This window comes from Nipponia nippon, unplaced genomic scaffold (genome assembly GCF_047370975.1).
Source record: "Nipponia nippon isolate SJK-2023a ecotype South Korea unplaced genomic scaffold, ASM4737097v1 scaffold_46, whole genome shotgun sequence".
NCBI lineage: Eukaryota > Metazoa > Chordata > Aves > Pelecaniformes > Threskiornithidae > Nipponia > Nipponia nippon.
The window spans coordinates 798,796-813,121 of record NW_028262365.1 but is presented as its reverse complement, the minus strand read 5'-3'; the positions used below and the strand labels follow the sequence as shown (position 1 = coordinate 813,121).

At 48.3% G+C, this 14,326-nt stretch overlaps 1 protein-coding gene across 3 annotated transcripts in view; it reads right to left on the bottom strand.

The window, feature by feature from the left end:
• Positions 1 to 13,225, bottom strand: part of LRFN3 (leucine rich repeat and fibronectin type III domain containing 3) — a 55,866-nt gene extending 42,641 nt beyond the window's left edge. For 2 of the 3 annotated variants that reach the window (XM_087729775.1, XM_087729777.1), the window contains exon 1: positions 12,884 to 13,225. In XM_087729775.1, coding sequence (XP_087585901.1) covers positions 12,884 to 13,221 — 338 coding nt within the window. In that variant the 5' untranslated portion in view covers positions 13,222 to 13,225. Of the gene's footprint in view, positions 1 to 9,640; positions 9,702 to 12,883 lie in introns of all 3 variants that reach the window. The other variant, XM_087729776.1, reaches the window with a different exon arrangement.
• Positions 13,226 to 14,326: the final 1,101 nt, after the last annotated feature.

Below are 14,326 nucleotides of genomic sequence, written 5' to 3'. Positions count from 1 at the left end.
GTTTTATAGGCACAATTTTAAAGGTTCATTTTGACACCATCTAAAAGGCAGCGACTATTGTATTACATGGCAGTCACCGGTGAATCAGCTTTTGTAAAAACCTTTGCAAACAGCTGAAAAGAAAGAAAAATGAGATGGAGAAATAACGACTATTATACACACAAGAAAGCAACTTTAAAAGATGCAGCATGTATTAGGAAAGGCATTACCATCCTCTCGTTAAATTCAAATATGCTTTGAGATGCAGAAAAGTCTTTTTTTCCAAAAGCACCCAGGCAGAGGTAAATGGCTGCTGATGGAGCGTATGACACAGAGAAAATGTAAATGTAAAAGCAGACCTGAAAGTCTAGGCACGATCTTGTCTCTTGGAGCGTTTTAGGGGAGGATTATATTCCAGTGAGTAAAAAGTAATGAGGACTGTGACACTGAGATTTACCGTACTAGAGCAGAAGCTTCTTGATACCCTAGAGTTGCCACATCCGACTGAATTAGCTGCGTTTCAACACCCAGAATCCTCCTGAATTGACCTTATTCTCAAAGTGACAATCTTGCCCAGACTGTAGCTGGTAAGCCTTGTACCAAGCCAAAAAAACCCCCCAAACCAACAACAACAAAAAAAAGATAAAGCAAAATTGCGCTGCTTTTCCAGAGGGTTAAGACTTGTGCGCGGAAAGCTTCCTCTGCGGCGGGCGTAGGGCTTCACGACAACGCAGCGTGACCCCCATCAAATTTCTTTGGTCCTAGCATTGCCTTGTTGCTTTAGTCTTTCCATACGCTCCGTGTATAATCGTTCATCCCGATTTTCTGCTTTTTACTGGATCCCAGTCGCTGCCTTTGCCAAGCAACGCAGCATCTTCCACTTGTCCTGCTTTCACGAGATCTTATTAGCAAACCCAAAGAGCTGAAGCGGCTTTCCCACAGCTACTGGAAACCCAAGGAAGCAGTGAACCACGCAGAGGCTTCCCCAAGCCTTGACCCCACCAGACCAGGCGAAGAGAAGCCATCTCCAAGCCCACACCTCCACCGCTGGCGCTCGCGGACGGCTGGTTCACTCCAAGAGCTGTGAATGAACTCCTCCTACACGAGCTTTGCCCAAAGACAACCAACCCCCGAGAGCAAATCTGGTTTCTGCGTAATTAATAGACTCTGTAACCCATCACTCACGGCGCCTACGGGCTGTCTAAATTCCGTAGATGCGGATTTACCTGCAGGCATCTCTCCCGTACCATGGCGCGAAAGGCTGGAGGGTGAGAACATTTAAGTGCAGTTTGATAAACACTCTGGCCTCTTCCCCAGGTGCTGACACTTCTGGGCTTAATAGCGTTATCGCCTTAATTGCGTTTGGATTTATTTCTCACCGAGTCGCAAGATGGGGGAGAAAGGTACATCAGCAGCTCGCCGCCTGCCAGTCCAGATAAGCCTCTCCTGTTCCTTCTCTGTGCCTCCGCTACCAGACACGGATACTTTTCAAAGCGTTCCTGCAAAACGCCGGAAGGCGCTGCTATCCTCAGGTCTGCTAGGCAGGATTGACACCCAGTGCTTTCCAGGGGAGGGGTATATTCTACGCTATCAAGTGTATTCCCTCTGGAAATATCCTTGCAGACTCCAGGGACGGAGGAAATTTCCTGCTAAACATGCACAAAACCGTCCATCCAGCGAGCACAAAGCAGCAGCAAGCCCCACAGCTCTCATCAGGCCAACGTATATTCATAAAAAATAAATCCTTTTCCCAGCTACGTCCTGTGTAACCACAGGAAAAGCCACTTTAACTATCCACATCTCCATCTGCCCTTCTCCACACCACCCACACAAGCTTATTTGCATGTTTATTGCATATTTATATAGCACACCTCAGTGGGATGCTCCATGTGCCACCAACATACGTGTCCTTTTGGTCTCCAAGTCTACACGTCCTTGTGTGCAACACCAGACCCAGACCCACAGACCACCACCCCGCAAAAAGCCATGATAAAGGCACTGCAAAAGAAATATTGAACGCAAAAGAAATATTGAACTCCCAGAACGCAAAATATTTAGTGTATTTAGCTATAAACTGACCACAGCTGCCGATGCCCGTTATTTCTTCCCATGGTGTGCTGTCAGGCCATACAATCTGTTAGCTGTATGTTTAATTAGGTCTCTGACTGCATGATCCAAGAGCTGCTTACCTTTCAATATCTAATTTTGCTGAGAAAACAAAATGTTACCATGTTTCATTCGCTAGAGCCATTTTCACAGACAGCAGAATAAATGGACAAAATCATTTTCAGACTGCACTCTGCTTCCATTGAATGGTAGGAAGGCAACCGCAAGAGCCTTCCCCAAAAATTCAGCTCCATCCCCTTCGTTTAACCTTGCAGCAGCACCGGAGGTCATTCCCATACGCCTTCAAGCGCCACCAGTTTTGAAGCATCGCCGCTGGTTTGGCCCGTGCGGTTGCCCTGGTACATCCACGCACCGGGCAGTGAAGCACCAAGGATGCTCCAAGGTCTCCAGATGAAAGAATGAAGCTTTAAAGCTCCACCTTGACACTCCGGAGGTGACATTATGTTCTTCTGGCACCATGGCAAGTGGAGAAGCCACCCAAGTCCCGAACAAATTTGCAAGAGCTTCTATATCCGCCTGCAGCAATCTCACATAGTCACTGCTCAGAGACCATTGCGCCCAAGGACTTCAACATCTCCCCTCTCCTCCTACCATCAGCTCAGAAAAATGGGCCAAAGAATTCCCCTTCGGCCAGCACTTGCTGGAGCACCGAGACTTTCCGAAGAACGCAAGGACATCCAAGCAGAATTCCTTGCAAATTGGAGTATGGGAGGTCTGAGTGGGAATAGGATCTCTTGCAAGACCTCATATTATCTTCATCAGCACAGCTCCAGCATCGCCCATGGAGCACAGGATAGGAGAAGTCCGACCGGTCTCCGAGCAAGCTGGAAAACATCTCCTTCAGGCACGGAGCTGCTCACGCTGTAATTCACTGACATGCAGCTGCATTAGCACAGCTCTGCACCCAAGGTTAATTATTTCTGGCTCCGTCCGGGCTGATTCACCTCCGGTGGCACGCTGACACAGCTGACCGTGGCTTCAGAAAGCGTTTTGAGGTTTCTGCAGCACACTGCATTGCACAGCGGAACCATACCTGGAAAATTTTGCTAGTTTTGGGGAGCGTGTGAACTGTTCAAGCCAATCTTAGCTCGTTCCTCCTTAAAAGAAAGGATACCTGCCTGGACATCAGCAGCTTCCAGGCCCCTCCAGGGCAAGATGCAGCCTACCCTCAGAGCTGCAAAGTTAAGCACCTTATGTAGGACAGCTGCAGATACAGCTTAAAAAACCCCAAACAGAAAAACAATGCACAAACACACAAACCCCCCCCAAAACCCACCAAAAACCAACCCCAAAACCACCGCACACAACACCACATCCTCACAAAGAAGAAAAAAAAAATAAAATAAAAAGGACACCTCCTCTCCCCCAAAAAACCCCTCTTCCTTCCCAAACCAGCAAAATCGGCAGCGTGACCAGGACTGAAGTTTTCACTCTTCACAGATGGGGCTGATCTACATTTTAAAGCAAAAACTTCCAACAGATCAAGCCACTGATTCTTGCAGCTATTCCCACCAGGCTTTTTTTCCTCCGTGCCCTGTATCCAGCTCCCGCTATTCCTCGTCTAAATAAAACCCTGATTCTGAATTCTTCTTTCCAACCTCGAGGCCACTTGTTGTCATCTCCAGCTCATTTTTAGGGATTTTGATCTTGCTGCAAAATAATAACCAAGGTGGCTTGCTAAGCAATACGTAACATACTGGCAGAGAAAGGTACGGCTTAAGTGGTATATATACAAGTAACGTATATAACATCTGTGGCATAAAAAGCAGATTTCGTTTCTAATTAAGTGAAGGAGGAGGTATAGGACCCCTAAATGCCATTTGAACAATTCACAGTGCCTCCCTTTTCTGCAGCCTCCACTTTTCCGCCCGTTTCAGCCAAATACTTGTCTGGAACCTGTAACTTTGCCAAAGAACTCCCCGTCAGTGCTCATAGCTCTGCTAATTAGTAAGGTGTGGGTGCTAAATTGGAAGTTCAGGGGAAGAAATTATGAAATTAGCCAACAGGAATGAGCTTGGAAACTGCAGACAGCCCAGCGCTATTATAAAAATATTCCTAGAAGAGGCATTTTATTTCAGAGAAAAGCGAGCGAGAGAGCTAAACGTCGATCCTCGGATACGTTAATGCAGGCAAAGCACCCGGTTTCATTTGGTTTTCCCATCCTGGCTCCTTTAATAGCACTACTGATTTCCTCTGCTTGGGTATGATTAGTCAGGGGGTTGGGGAACCCCCTCTTTTTCTCTGATGGAACATAATTTGCAATTCAGATCTTAGTTATGGTGACTCAAGGAAGAATGTTTTCATTAAAAAGAGAGGAGAATTGGAGGAAAGAAACAAATTCAAGGCTTCAAAATGAGAACGAATTAAACCTCCGCAAGTGCCACAAGCTGCAGGTTGAGGAGACCCTTCAGTTACCTTGAAATAGGAGCGGTGTCAAGAAGAACCAAAGCCTTGCCAAGCCTTCTCTTATTTTTCTTTTTCCCCTTAAGACAAGTAATTTCTGGGCAACACGTCCAACCTAGCAACCCTCTGACCTGGAGAGAGGTCCAGGAAAAAAAAAAAAAAGGCAAGGTTCAATAAATCACATGCTGTTGACATCAGTCATCCTAAAAGAGAACTAAAGAAAAACATTTCAAGGGTAAAACTTGACTTAAAGACAAACACTCAGGCCTGTGCTGCGGTCACCTGAGCATTTGGTGAAGCGATAAGACAAAACCAAGTATTTTGGAATGGGTTGAACAGCTCCAAATATTGACACGTGGTAGGACAGCGTTGCTGTGCCGTGCTCTGCTCGTGGCCATCCGTAAGCAAGAAAACGGGCAGTTTTGGAAGGTTTAATTCCAAAAGGTAAAGCAAGTCAAAGCCAGAAGATAAAGAAGCTGCAAGAAAAGGCAACAGCTTTGCCAGCAGTCGCAGACAAAGGTCCCTCTCCTACACGTCCCAGCCAACAACAGGTCAAGACCACGGTCAAACTTCCTTCAATGCGAGGCAGAAGCAGCCACGATCTCCTCTTTCTTCGCATTAATTCTCCGAATAAGGCCAATTCGTTTTGGCACAGGAATCCCGGCACTAAAATGCTGTGCTGTTACTCATTCTCATGCAAATAGCCCTTGGAAATACAAAACCAGGGGGAAGCCATGTACATACACATCCAGCCCTGGGGCATCCTGCTATTCAAGGGAATTCAAAGGATTAAGGAGCTGTGTTTTAGAAGGAAGCACTGGCCCTAAAAAAAATAAAAATCTTACCGTTTAGCTGCTCACTGGTTCAGCCTGATAAGAAAACATCCACAAATTCAAACTCTATATCCATCTACGCAAAATCCCCCTTAAATCAGGCTAACTTAGCCACCCTAGACCACACCTTTGATGCAAAAACCACCCCAAAACCAATCGTGTGAAACTAAGAACACGCCTTTTGGGTTTAATATAAAAAAGCCAGCACTAAGCAGGCACAAATATGGACAACTTAATGCTGATGACCTGGTTTAGCGTTGCTTGTGCGTATTGCATTTCACGACAGAAAAAATCAGAACAGAAGCGAAACGTGCCATCGCAGCAGAATCTGTAGCTCTGCAATAATCTCGGAGTGGCACGCAATAACGCCGTTCTAGGATTCCTCGCCGTTGCTGACGGCATAAATAATCCTGGGGAATTCAGCGCAAGGGATCTGCTCTCGGGTGAATTTAAGAGTCTGTAATTTCAGACTCAGAAATGGCTTCCAATTACAGTGAGAGAAGGAAGAGCTGTGGAAAAAAAAAGAAAAAAGCTAAATAATCTGCCTTCTTTTGTGAGTGCTGAAAGGCTCGGTTCGCATCTGAAGGCTGCCACATGCCTGGTTGGTTTGAAAGGACAGGTCCAAACAACATGTCTACCTTATCCTCCATACATTTAAAACATATTTCATGGAAAAGGAGGAGTGAGCTATGCTCTTCTCTGCTACCTGGTGATTTTATACAGTAGATATTGAAGACTGACAGCAGTTGTAACCCACTTTGCATGAAGAACGCATGAATCTTGGTGCTTCACACGTACACCAACCCTCAAGCAAGCTCCTATTAGCACAAAAAAATAATTCAACTTCCTCTTAAACGCCAGCTCTGGTTTAATGAATCATTAGAAGCTATGAAATAATCAGCTTCTGGTAGATGGAACAGCCTTCCTCAAGACAGCAGTATCCCCAATCCCTTTGATGGGTAGTGTGGAGCTCTCCATACCGCTGTTCATCCTACCCAGCTCATTTTTCAGTTTAAAAAAAGAAAAATTGCATTGCGCCAAGAACCCTTGTCTAATAAAACGTGTCCCTGACAAGCCATCAGGGGAACAAGAACCACTCGGAGCGCCCTTGCCGTTTCGAGCGCGTTCAGCGTGAAGGGAACCCATGCTCTATTCGCACTGAAAAGAAAGGTTTTTGCACATATTTTAGCCTCGGCGGCAGCTGAGCAGGACAGACGGCAGCTCCAAGCATGGCTATTTCCGAATTCACGCGAACGTCACCCGGGGAACCCGTGCCAGGAACCGTGCTTCGTTCCAGCTGGAAACGAAGAGTGATTCTACACCTCAAGTCTCTTGTGGTGGTGAAGTGGAGGGAGCAGAAACAAATCGGTTCAATTCTAGCAACAAGTCTAAATAGATCAGTGTTTTAAAACCACAAAGAAAAGGAAATATGCGGTTGTTCAACCCTGCTGTTTTTCACAGCAAAGAAATGCCTGCGAGCCCTCGACGGAGGGAGCCTGCTGCCCTTTTGCTACTGAACTTCGCAGCTCCCGAAGGATGCTCAGCTGCTTTGCCACCATCACAGACTTCCCGCCACGCGGCGGTGGCCTTTCCTTGCAGGGTCTTCTCCTAGAGAACAACCTTCCTTACTTCCAGGCACAACAGGGCAGCGGATCCAAGGCTCACAGAATATTACCGGCGGGTGCCAAATGCAATTTTCTCAACCCTTTTTTCAGCTTTAACCAATATACGGGGCAGGGCTTATGCTCATAACACGTATAGTTTCAAGTACGCCTACAGACACTGTTTTGCAGACAGATTAGGGCTCACACTCGCCGTGTTACACATCTAAAGGACATGAACCAGCTTCCCGGCAGGAGCCACCAGCTGTGGTTGATGCGGCCCTAGCCCCAGCCAGTGCCGTGCTTGGGGACACCGTTTGTCACCCCAGGTTGAGCTTATGGTCATGTAGTTACATGACCTCCTGTCCAAGACTTGGCTTGCAACCAGCACGGACAGGCAAATGCACCGCAAAAGCAAGGCTTCCCATCATTATTTATTACGCAGAAATATAAAAGCCTAGCACAGAGCACACCAAGGAAACACTACCGTTTTAACAGCTGTTACATATCACGAATCCACAGAATAATTTACGTTGGAATGGGACCTCCAAAGGTCATCTAGTCCAACCCCCAACTCATGCTTCTCTCTGGCTTCAATCATGACCTGAAGTGACAGGCTAAGTCCAAACCGTTTTCAAAGGCAGAAAAATGAGAAAGAAGCCCTTTCTGAACATAAAGGTCGTCTGGCAAAGTAATCTAAGCAAGCCAGCAACACAAATAGAGAGACTTCAGCACGAACACGGAAAGTCGTCTTCCAATACGCAAGCCAGGCCGCACCTGCCAGCTCTATCTGGATAAAGTCGAAGCAGAAGTTACACCACCATTTTACCAGGATACACAGAAGCTGTTTTCCAGGCCCTGTGAACAGAAAGGCACCGATTCCCACAAAAACATTCCTCCTCGGTGCATTTTGAGACGTGCGTCTCTGCACCAACACGCATTTCATTTACGGTTTGTCCACCATGGTGAGCGGATTTGCCTGTGCTTGAAATCAAGTTGCTGACTTTGCTAAACCAGCCCCCCGAAGATATTTTCCAATCAATACACATTATTTTCATCACAGCCAGGGCTCCCAGCATTCATCCCAGAAAACAGACAGGCAAATACACCTCCAAAGTACAAAGCATATCTGTCTAAGAGTTGATTCCACCTCACATTACATACCCCCAAAAAATAAAACCCGTCAGCGACGTGGGCACAAGCTATTAACTCTTTTAGTATAGCAATTTAAAAGCTTTTTTTACAAGCTGCCTGTCTGTCTCCCTCCCACCTCCTATCACTTCCACTCCTCCCTGCAACTCCAGAACTTCCCAACTCCTGAAGCCCAAAGGCAAGCGGAGGTCAACGATACCCGCACCCTTCAAAGACCGGCGCAGCAAGGAATAACCAACATGTGACGTGCACAAGTGCCACAACCTGCTCTGATACTGCTGAGATTTGGAGTGCTAAGGTCACGTACGATTGTTTCGATAAACTTAAAGGTGAGAATCATACAAATATACCACAAAATGCTTCTTTGAGATACCGTATGAAGACCATGCTTGCAAGCACCTTAGCCAACAACAAGCTGCTGACGTTGGGCAACGCTGACGTTGGGCAACGCTGACGTTTAACAAAAAATTTCCCACTTTCCTATTACAAAGCCTGGCTGAAACTGGTTGGGTGCCGCAGAGCATCCATAAGAACATTAATAATTCAACTTTGAATAAGGAAAGCGAAAGCAGGAAGAGCAGAGAAAGGAGGAGGTATTTGGTCTTTGCAGGATTACACTCAATGCATACGACAGAGCTCAGCAGAGGTTCAGTGATCCTTGAAATTTGTCTGGAAGGGTGATTGTTACTGATTAGAAGAGAATATGCACATATTTCAAAGACGCTCTGCTTCATGGTGAACTCCTGCCACTTTGGGGCTAAGTGTTGCCAGTTTTCCCAGACTAATTGCTCTTCTAGAGAAGGATACAGAGTTTAGCACTGGATCAGAGAAGCGGAGATTCTTTGTTACATAAAAATAAGAGAAAATTTTTAAAGAATCAGGGCAGCTTCTCTTTTGAGATTACAAAAGAGTTTTCCTTGGTCCAGTATTTCCCACCGCAACAAAATTATTCAATCCACAGAAATGTTTCCCCTATTTACATTAGTGAAAAAATCTTTCATGCAGATGACAACGATTTTTTGTTTCCCCATTTTCTAAAAGAAATTCAAATGAGAAACGTCTGCTGCGAATTCATGCTCTCTGCCCTCGGCAACGTATGAGCAGGTTGGCAACCAATACTTGGGGGCGGGGGGGGGCGGAAATTAAAATCCCAATTTTGGACTGCGTGGCCTATCTGTGAAGCCCAAGGAGAGGCGTTCGTCTTGCAATGATCTGCCAGAAGCTTGATTTTTATCCCCTCTAAGGGACAACCAACACATCAACCCTTCCCAGGGCGGTGGTCAGCTGCAACAGCCGGAGCAACAAGCGGGAGTCCGACCAAGCGGAGCTCAAGCAGCAAATAAACCACTACTTGGCCCACGCCGGGCGGTTCACCTTCATTTCAACCACGACCATCATTACCTAAAACTCTTCTGTCATGGGGACCAGGGATCAGTTGAGGCATGCACACATGCTCTCGTATCTGCAGATGCAATAGGAAGCATTTAGCTTTTCTCCATCCATCTCCTACGTCATCCAAAGACTCTGACCAAACAAGGAGCCCACCTGGAAAGCCACCTGCATCATCCTCATCTGAGCGTTCAGGGTCTCCTTGCAGTGTCCCAACCTGGGGTGCACAGAAAGTATTGGGAAAAAAGAAATAATATCTATATCCAGTCATTTAATACCTAATTAATTCAAGCAAATTATATGTTTGGGTTGGGTTTTTTTATAACGGAGGGAGTAACCCGATGAGCCTGATTATACTGATGGGCCAAGAAGTTGTCACCATGGCATTTCATTGACAGTCTGTAGGAAAACCCACTCCAAACGCCCACCACCAGAACGGGCGAGTAGAGCTGGTTGAAAAAGAGGGGGAAAAGCTTCAAGTTCCCTGCCTGGTTTTTGAATCTTCTAATGAAAAAGAAGCTTTTGCAAGAAAGACAAAAAAAAAAAAAAAGCCAGTTGTTAGGACAGGGAAATTTTCAGTAAATTCCATTTTTGGGGAAAAAATAAATAATTAAAAAAAAAACCCCAAACCAAAAATCCCAGAAGTCTGCAATTTCTCCCCTTCCTCCGTACCAGGAGCTTCAGCTCTGAAGGTCCTTTGTCTCAGAGTGGTGGAAAAGGGCTGATTTGGAACAACCCCCCCCCTCCGGACAAACTCTCCCCTCCAAAGGATGGACACTGGTGGGTACAATTGCTTCCTTTTCAAAGCTGAATTCCAGACATCCAAGAAGAACATCTGTTTTGGAGAAAACCTAAAACCTTCCATCACCAAAAAGGCCAAGACACGATGAGACGTGTGACACGAGAACGGCCCATGCTTATTTGTCACCACCAGGAATGGCAGAACCTGCTCTACCTGAGCAGAAACTTTTGCCCTTGAGGCCAACAAGAGAGTTGAAGACGCTGCTTCTGCCTTGCCTGCCAGGAGCCAACACCAATTAAGCTTCGGGCTGTAAACTCGCTAATTTAGCCTTCAAACAAGCTGCCGTGCAAAGTTCCTGGCATCCATAGCGCAGAACCCCTGGAGACCTTTATCTTGCAGCCATCCAGGCCCTGTGTCAGGTCTACAGGAGAATCTGACGCCAAAGGACGCGCTGGAACCTCGCCCTTGCTCTGCAGACCAGGATCGTGGATCTCTTTCTAAAGAGCAGCCCTCCAGCCTCAGCAGCAGCAGCGAGCTGGATGCAAGGACTGTTTGGTGGAGTTTTCTGGCAGCAGGGGAGAGGAGATGATCACAACAGTCCTTTTTCTAACCTAACACTTCCCCCCCCCCCGATGAACCCACATTAAACGCCTCGTTTGGAGCAAGAACAAAAACTCGGCGCACAACCGCCAAGCTCCGACCTGCAAATTGGAAGCGCAAACGTCGCGAGCCAACCCGCCGGCAGGAATGCCTTCCCAACGATGCCCGTAACTCACCGCTAAGCTCACACCCACCGGCTCCAAGTAGGATGTTACCCCCTGCCGCAACAAGGAGCATCCTAAACACGCCGCTTATTTCCGACGGAGGATTTTGAACAAAAAGCCTTGGCCACCCCAACTGCAGGAGCGTGGGACTTTTTCCACCTTGCTCCACTACAAGCATTAGGTTATAACAACATGCGATCCACTTCTAAAAACATCCCCGACAGCTCTAAAGCCAGCACGGATCTACCAGCCCTTTCTCAGTGCAAAGCCCAGCTGGAGGATGAGATTTTTCCCCCCCTCCCCGGGGAAAGCGTGGGTCCAGCGCGCGACAGCTCCATCCCCACGTGCCCGTTACCAAAACCGGGCACGGAATGGGCCCTCTCGCGGTAAGCACGGCAAGCGAGCGCTGCGCTGGAGAAAAATCCTCCAGCCGCGGCATCAGACAAGCTGGGAGGTAGCAGAGAGAAAATGCTGCACTGCCTGCGGCGTCACTGGCAATCTCAGAGTCGCCCGGGTTACCAACCTGGAAAATCATACAGAAGATTAAGAACATATAATTTCTTCCTAAATTATGAAAAGGTGGGGGGGGGAAATAATGGCCAGTTGCCTGTGAATTATGATCATCCAGGCACATTAAAAAATTGAGTATTAAGTGCAACCACTCTCCACTGCCGCTTTTTATTTTTTTTTAAAGACCGTAGAAGGTATGTTTGAGGTTTAAAAATAGATTAAATACCCTACGTGCTTCACAGCAAGAGTTTTCACCCATATACCTCTGGCTGCAGAACGCAAAAAAAAAAAATAAAACCAGCCGTGATAGGAGATTTTGAGGCTTTTTTAGAGCAAAATCTTCCTTTGCTAAGACACAACCCCATTTTTAAACTGATTTTCTGGGTAAGGAGGCCCCCAATTCCTCTGCTGCTCTGCTCCCCGGCATGCCATCAGAGGTTTCCTCCTCTTGGAGCAAATTCAGCCCAGGTCTATGCAGTCTTTTCACTATCTCGATTGCGGAAAATCACCTTAGCCAGTCTCAATGACAACGCTGTCACCCCCGACACAACGCTACACGCTCCTCTGTGACTGTAGTGTCAGTCGCTCCGCGCCAGAGAGCAAACGAGCCGAAAGGGTTGTTTCGCTCTGATGTTAACACCGGCTGCGATCACGAGCTCGCCGTGGCCTTTTACACCCCTCCGCAACACGCCATCCTCGGGCTGTACCACTGTGTAAAGGACACGCCGCGCTCAAGACACGGCAAAAAAATCGGGTTGCAAACGGAGCGGGCGCACGTTGCCATCTGGATATCGCTTCCAGAAGCGAAGAAAAGGAAAAAAAAAAAAAAAAAATCACAAAAAGCGAGGTGAAAGCATCAATAACCATCGCTTCAGTGACTCCGAGCTGCTTGCTAGCAACCCTGCTGCCCTGTAAAAATCCACTCCGGCCACCTGTGCTTCAGATTCAGCGGCTCAAGCTGCATTCTCACGGATCAATGCGTGCCTGCGACGGTAAGGGTGGATCCTACCTCTCTCTTTGGGGCGAAGCGTTAAAACCGAGCACGGCAACGGCGGGCACATCTGACAATGACACTGCAATTTATCAAGAACTACTCGGGGAAGGAGAGGGGGGAGGAAAAAAAACCCCTAATAAATCATGAAATCATCGCTCCGAGCTGATTTCTTCTGTATTATTCTTATCCTACATGATGTCAAGAGTGTTAAAAGCCAGAAAGTCCGGAGGAGAAATACCGGGCGGTGGGAGCGCCCGAGCTCCGCCGGTGATGCTCGGTGGGTAAAGGAGGATGGGGGGGACCCCATCCTTCCCGGCTGCAGCCCCCCAGCATCGCGGCAACCCCCCACCCCCGTGGGACACACACACACCCCCCCCCCCGCCGCTCACCTTTCCCACGGCGAGCCTAGAGGGGCGGCGAGCCCCGCACCGCTCCGGCCCCTTCCCCGCCGTCCATGGCCGGTTGCCTTCCAGCTCCCCGGCGGAGCAACCCGCACCGGCGGAGCCGGGCAGAGCCGCTGCCGCAGGGGCCGCCCCGCCCCGGCTCCGCGCAGCGGTGGTGGAGGAGGATGAGGATGAGGATGATGAGGAGGAGGAGGAGGAGGAGGAGCGTCCCGCACCGTGCCCCGCCCTACGGCCGCAGCCCCGGTGCGGTGCCCGAGGAAGGGAGATGCGGTAGCGAGTGGTACCCGGGTAGCGCATCCCGCTGGTCCAGAGGGCACCAGCATCCCTCCCCCGGGACCACCCCGGTGATGGACAACCTGCTGCGAGCTGAGCAAATGAGGGTTGTCCATTAATTAGTTGTTAATTACAAAGCACTGGCAGGTGCTTCAGATCCTGGGGGGGGGGGGGGGGGGAAGAAAAAAAAAAAAAAAAGAGAGAAATAAAAGGGAAAAGCAGGGTTAAGTGCCTTCATTTGGTTCTGGTGACGCCCAGGCGAGGCTGGGGGGAGCTGGTCTCTTTTCCCAAGTTATAGGAGGAGAGGAAACAGCCTCAAGTTGCACCAGGGGAGAGGTTTAGATGGGATATTAGGAAAATTTTCTTCGCCGAAAGGGTCATCAAGCACTGGACCAGGCTGCCCAGGAAAGTGGTGGAGTCCTTGTCCCTGGAGGTATTTAAAAGACGTGTAGACGTGGTGCTTAGGGACATGGTTTAGTGGTGGGCTTGGCAACGTCAGGTTTATGGTTGGACTCCATGATCTTGGGGGTCTTTTTCCAACCCAAATGATTCCGTGATTCTATTCTGGTCCAGAGCTGCTGAGCATCTTGGGGGGCTTCAAAGGGCCAGGCTGGTTCAGGTCTTGGCCCGTGCCTTGTTGTGGGTCAGGTTGGGCTTGGGGGAGCACTTCGGTTTGTATTTTATGTAAGTTGAGGAGCAGGGATGTTGTCGGTCTGTCTGTGCGGCCGGCTGCGTGAGCGGCGGGATGCTGAGCGGAGCCCCGGTGCGCGGGGTTGCCCTGCTTTCGCTCAGCCGCAGGAGCGGCCTCTCGTGATGAGAAACTGCCTCCCGCTCTCACGGGTGTAAAACGTAGGAGTAGGCAGTGAAATTCATGGAAGCAAGTCCAAAAAAAATCCTGCAAAATCCTTCCCTCTCTGTGCCGGAGGAATCTTTAGTCAAAGCAACGACAAACTTTCCAAATCCTCGCTTCACCCCATGGGATTTTGAAGCGTAATGGATGTAAAGATTGTGTTTTGAGGGCTTTTCTTTGTTTTAAGACAACACCTTGTCTGTTGACATGGATAATGGCTTACCACAAAGCAGACTCATCTACTAAATAACTTCATTACAGGAATCCAAATGGATTTCAGCCTGCCCTGTAGAAGGTTTGAGGAA